Source organism: Hyalella azteca, unplaced genomic scaffold (genome assembly GCF_000764305.2).
Source record: "Hyalella azteca isolate HAZT.00-mixed unplaced genomic scaffold, Hazt_2.0.2 contig1034, whole genome shotgun sequence".
Lineage (NCBI taxonomy): Eukaryota > Metazoa > Arthropoda > Malacostraca > Amphipoda > Hyalellidae > Hyalella > Hyalella azteca.
The window spans coordinates 17,453-23,962 of record NW_025931366.1 but is presented as its reverse complement, the minus strand read 5'-3'; the positions used below and the strand labels follow the sequence as shown (position 1 = coordinate 23,962).

At 37.3% G+C, this 6,510-nt stretch overlaps 1 protein-coding gene across 1 annotated transcript in view; it reads right to left on the bottom strand.

Annotated features, from left to right (window-relative positions):
• The window catches only part of LOC108677914 (MAGUK p55 subfamily member 7), a 16,747-nt gene extending 10,877 nt beyond the window's left edge, over positions 1 to 5,870 (bottom strand). Inside the window, exons 1-4 of the mRNA XM_018166229.2 lie at positions 5,809 to 5,870; positions 3,781 to 3,841; positions 1,966 to 2,096; positions 918 to 1,064 (exon numbers count right to left, since the gene is read on the bottom strand). Coding sequence (XP_018021718.1) covers positions 918 to 1,064; positions 1,966 to 2,096; positions 3,781 to 3,820 — 318 coding nt within the window. The 5' untranslated portion in view covers positions 3,821 to 3,841; positions 5,809 to 5,870. The remainder of the gene's footprint in view (positions 1 to 917; positions 1,065 to 1,965; positions 2,097 to 3,780; positions 3,842 to 5,808) is intronic.
• Positions 5,871 to 6,510: the final 640 nt, after the last annotated feature.

Here is a 6,510-nt window from a genome sequence, read left to right as displayed (position 1 = left end):
GTGTAACACAGCCTATTATGTAATGTAACCGGTCGTGTAACACAGCCTATTATGTAATGTAACCGGTCGTGTAACACAGCCTATTATGTAATGTAACCGGTCGTGTAACACAGCCTATTATGTAATGTAACCGGTCGTGTAACACAGCCTATTATGTAATGTAACCGGTCGTGTAACACAGCCTATTATGTAATGTAACCCGTCGTGTAACACAGCCTATTATGTAATGTAACCGGTCGTGTAACACAGCCTATTATGTAATGTAACCGGTCGTGTAACACAGCCCATTATGTAATATGTATAACCGGTCGTGTAACACAGCCCATTATGTAATATGTATAACCGGTCGTGTAACACAGCCTATTTTGTAATACAACTCATTATGTGATCCATTATGGAATACAACCCATCATTAGCGTATCAACCCCTGTCATGGTATGGTGAAGTGATGCACATACATACCCATTATCTTCATATCCATTAACGGTAGTCATGCTTTTCTTATCAAAAGGACCTGTTAACGATAGTTCCTATTCGTGTACAATAAATAACAGACAGGAAGTCAACATTCATAGGGGCCTTGCATTCCGGTGAGCAGCGGGGGTGATATTGATATATATCGTTATATATAAATATAGGTATATAATTGATATTGATATATATCATTGCTTGCAAATCTGGGGATATAAATACATTTCTAAATGAATATAAAAGATCGGGAAAGGCCTTGCATTCCGGTGACCAGCGGGGGTGATATTGATATATCATTATATATAAACACATATAATTGATATGTCATTGCTTGCAAACCTGGGGATATAAATACATTTCTAAATGAATATTAAAGATCCCAGCTGATGTTTTTTATCCAGGTTGAGCGCGAGAGCGCAAAAGCGGTATTTGTACGACACGCTCACCTGTAGATGTGGCGACTGAAGAAGAGCGAAAAGTTCGATGGCGTCAGCGGATGGGATATTTTTGTAGTGAATTTCCTTCATTAAAGCAATGGCGATATCCTCGGCGTTAGACATAACGGGTTGCATGTTCTTCTTCGCGCTGTTCACCTGTCAAGTTCAGGGAGTAAATTTATTTGAAATAAACTTCAAAACTTGATACAGAGAGGGAGTAAAATAAAATTTGTTTGAGTCTTTGACATAACTTTGAATTATAGCGGAAAAATGCTGACACACTGCGAGATATTCCCGGATTTCAACTGTGAACAATTAAAAAAAAAGAGAAATGCCTGAGTATTCACAAGCCGTTGTTTCGGAACTCGAATTGATCTACTAGAAATAGTGAAGCAATGGGTAGACCAAAAATAGAAATTCAGAAACAATAAATACTTCAAAAAACACTGCGACAAACGAAATTAGAACTATCAACTGAATATTAGAATCAACCGAAAAGATATAATTTCGCCAGCTTAAATTATACCATGCATGATGACACCATTGAACAATTGAACATGAAAATACGACTGCCTCAGTCTCGTCAATTTCGTCATACGAAAGAAGCTAAAACTAGAAACTTGATAATTGCTTGTTGATTTAGTCATGTTGGGGCATTAATATGCGTTACCGGTATGTCGTCGCTCAAAATAGAATAATTAAATAAGGCGATCATGCAATTCAGCACAATGATTACTTTATAGATATTATGATGTGGGAATGTATGATACAGCACAGCAATACTGTAACAAGTGTTGAATTATTAGTAAATTACTTATGACGAGATGAAATAAATTTTGCAAGTATTGATAAATCATCAACTACCGGTATTTCTATCAGAAAAAAAGGAATACAGTTTTTAATGATAAAATCATTATAGAGATACTACCTATAAATAAGGTAGCAATATTGCCGTAATTAGTGACAAATTCTTAAATACAGAATTTCTAACAAGATGAAAGCAATATTGTTATTAATAATGAACTATTTTAAATATCTAGAGTAGCCAGTCCACCACCTTATTGTGGACGTGCACCAAGGCCTGCAAGCCGCGGGACTTCAACATCTCCGCCAGGAAGCCGAAGTCCTCGTCGTCGCTGTCGAGCCTGTTGCGTGCCTGCTCCAGCCGCGCTACCAGCCCGCTCAGCGCTGCATATTGTATAATGTCTAATGTAGAATATTGTATAATAGGATATAATATAGTTTAGTCTTATATAATAAAATATAACTTAGTACTCACTGCAGTGAGTGACAGAGAGCGCATTTTCTCGTCGACGAAAACGTTAAGTCACGGACAAACAGACAGACGGACGGAAATAACGAGCACAATAGTGCATTTTTTGCATAAATGAAAAAACGCGCTAATAATACACATACAATCTAATGTTAAATAATGATAGAGTGGAGTCAGCTTCTTGATCAAGCTACGTTTGCCTGAAGCTGATTCTAAACCACCTGGTCCCCCATGGTCATTTTTACTAGGATTTTCACAACCATTTGCGGGTCTCAAACCCTCAACTTGGTGCTTCGTTATTGGTGATATCAACTACTCGGCAGGAAGCTTCGTTAAAACCAGAGGGAAGAAGCAAATGTTATGCCTATATGAGACAAAGGACTGTGGAAGACCGTTAAAAGTGAGTACAGTTAGACCAATGAGCAAGAAGAATGGTTCAACGCATGAGAAGAGAAATCGAGTTAAAATATTAAAGCATGGTTAAACCCTTGACAAAGAAAAAGTGGACCAGTCCCTGACTATAAAATTACGGTTAAAACCACTTAAAAAACCATGGTTAAAAAAGTCCATGACTAAGAAGAATGGTTCAACGAGTAAGCAACTAAAATTCCAGCGCCAACGTTTTTAGTTTTTAAAATTTGCAGCCATTTGTGGTTTTGAGCAATGAGGAAACGGGAGGCAATACAGACGGGCTATTGACCGGAGCAAGTCTTCAACCCAATTATATAAAAAACATTGTTTTTTTATATAAATCAGGGATATAAGACTACAGAAAAACAGGCTTAATGCGACCAGAATTAAAACGCATAAACAAGGCTAAGCCTTTGATAATGTTTCATTTAAGAACATTTAAATAAAAATTGAAGTGGATGACAGGCTGTACAGGCCGTTTTGCGAAATTGCTTTTGCAATTCGAGCTTTTTAATTATGACGCGTACAAACACACAAAAATTAAATAACAGATCCAAATGGCAAGTATAATCTAGGAAACGATGACGAAATAAAATCAAACTGACGGCAAATGTTCGTAGGAGTATGAAAAATATTACAGGAAGTTATACAAGACGACAGAGCGTGATGAATCTCATTAATTGTACATATAATCAGATGTTACATGCAGAGGTTATTGTTTTGTGTGTCAAAAATGCCCATAAACTTTTCTTTGTATAAAGTTCGAGTCTCATTCCTCAGAGAAATGAGCGAGATTTTGTCCAAACAGCGATGCACTTTTTAGCTCATTTTCTCATTCATGGAATATATGCGCTATTGTGCTCGACATGTCCATTCGTCTGTCTGTCCGTCCGTGACTTCACGTTTTCGTCGACGAGAAAATGCGCTCTCTGTCACTCACTGCAGTGAGTACTGAGTTATATTTTTTGTCTTTTGTGGGTCATCTTGACCCACAAACGCCTAGCAAGAGGGCTTATCAGTGCTATACGTGCAGAAAACTGAGTCACTATTTAGACTATGCGACCCATCCATCTGTCCGTGTGAGACAATAATATGCACGGTTGCATTGCTTGATTGTTGTACAGCGCGGTGGTATATTTCATTTAACATATATTGAAAAAAAAAAAACAATTATAAATACCTACTCACCTTGGTCCGCCATCTGCGCGGCGGGCAGCACTGCTGTCATGATCCCTCAGGAAGAACCTGCCTTTAAAACCACAGTTTCAATCATAATCATAACTAAACAGTTAATAAATCCTCAACTATATCAATAATAATCGCAAATAACATCGAAATCGCGGAAACATTCCGGTGCGTCGCGAAGTATATTTCAGTATTAAAGTGATCGCTATTTTCGCAAATTAGACAAATTCCTGGGCTATTACTGTCAATAATGTTTTCTATAGGGTTCGCAACTCTCACGACCAATCACAGACGGCTTTTCGAGGTAAACACAACAATCCCAGATAAGATATTGGCCGCTACATGTATGCGTTTGTTTAGACAAATTTTGTCTAGGTCAAAAGAATTTTATCGAAGTTCAAATTTTTCAATGTGATTACAGAATTACGAATCATTTATATGCTGTGTTTGAGAGCAAAAATTCTAATTTTTAGCAAAATTGTATTGGAAACTTTGACGGCACGTGGGGCTGGCTATACAGATACAACAAAGCAGGAGGCTTTTAAGTTAACTTAAACTAAATAGTTCCATGCTGCGTTTAAGGTTCGTTTCATCTTACATATGAAATGAAAGCTCATTGTCTTGTATCCACGACACAATAGATACTATGCTCTTAGAGGAAGTCTATATTTCAAGTTCAATAAGAAGATGACCAACAATCTGTCATTCGAAAACATACATCCAAATTTTTTCAAGTTAGTAATTTCGTGAAATATCATCAAGCTATCATTGGCAAATTGTCAGTTAAAATTGTACATACATATTAGAGAAAGAAATAAAAATGTCCATCGGCACTATGACTTTCGATTTACCAGTGCAAACGAAAAATGTTGTTCGATCCATTGAAAAAAACTAATAAGAAAATTGTCATTAAACGAATTCTCTGGTCTTCAATGAAACCAGATTAAAAGAATATATTAGAGCCTTAGAGGCTATACATTTAATGTAATTCCTGACTATAACATCAACCACACATATTCATACTGCAAACATTGTATGCAGCAGGCCGCAATTGGAAGTCTCGAAGCTAAATCATGTAATACAGTTTGAAATATTCCAATGAAATACGGTAGGTCAAGCATTTATGAACTATGGTATCTGACACGACACGAGTCGCCACAGTTATTGAGTCGCCGGCCTTCAAACAGTACGACAGGTGACACAGGTCAAATGCGCTTTAAAAAAAACGTTATCGTAAGAAGTAAGATTGAAGCTTTTTAAAATTTTTAAACGTACAACTTGAACATATTAAAATGCATCTATATACATTTCACAGTATACGGTTCTCGTAAATATGAGGCCGCTGCGGCGAACCGGGCGTAGAATGCGCAGTTGCGATGTCATTGACACTGAACTTAGAAGTTGGCAGGATAAACTACGATGGTGCCGGTTGATAATTCTTGATATGAAAATCTAAGCTGAGGGAATTTATGAGTAAAATCACTTCATAGCCTACTAATGTATAATTTTTATGCAATAGTTACGTCTCAAGACTCAAAAGAGGCGTCATTTGTCATTACTTGTCAGTGCGAAATGCGAATCAGTGGTTAGGTAAGTAGTTTCGACATTAATCTGCGTTTTCAGAATCTTATGGTGAACTCCAACGCAGACAGTCAGACTTAGTAATTTAGTGACACAAACAGCGTTACTCCTTTTATTGTCTTAAATAATGCAAAATTTTTGCCAATTCTCACTGATAATAGAAGGCACGATAATTATAACGACAGGAAGTGAGAAGGAGCACTTCCAACTTCCATATAACGTTGCACCACGAGTCACATAATCCTTCCCAAAGGCCTGAACGCTATTCACTGTCAGCGATTTGATGTTTTTACAAAAATTACCAATAACTATAGTTACTAATGCACAATAAGGCAGAAAACTAACCAATATGCTGGTGATGGTATATTAAAAAATGTAACGTTGTGAAAATTAAGATACAGTAAATAGGTTCAACGCGACAAGGAAGTCGTCACACACACACACACACACCTTTACTCCACCACGTCCCGCGTTGCTGTGGCTGGCATGTCAGTCAATACCAAGAGCTCCTGTGCTGCCACCGACTCCAGAGAGATCAATATTGATACAGCGTGCTGAACTTAACAAGTTCTTTCGGCTCGTAATCTAATCGATCAATAATATTTAACCTATAAATATGAAAATATATCCATCAAGAGCTTTAGTCTCGAGTGTACTGTAATACGAAGTACGGCAGCCAATTTGTTTAGTCGACAGGATTTTAGGGTAATTTTTTTGAAATGGGCCTTGAATATAAAAAATTAATGCGCCAAGCTGTATTACATTTCAAAAATTTTCATAGAACACGGACCACACAAATTCGGATAAAATGGAACCACGCCTTACGAACTCAGTTCGTACAGGAACTCGGTTCGGTCGTAAAGCGAACCTGTTCCCCACTTGTAATTAATAGAAATGACTGCAATCCATGTCGGACTTTCCTAACAGTCACCTCTTTTTCATACATTCTACTCAATTAGGCTTGAATTAAGTTGTTTAGATTAAAAATTAACGTACTTTTTTCGCTCGTACTCCTTGGCCATGCTTCTTGAATGTGCTCAATTTGTCATCGATTTTGCCTACTATATAATGCTTTTTGTAACACCGGGGGTAGTACTGCAAACCAAAGTCATATACAATGGAGAGCATTTGTTCCAGTCCTTCGATGAACGT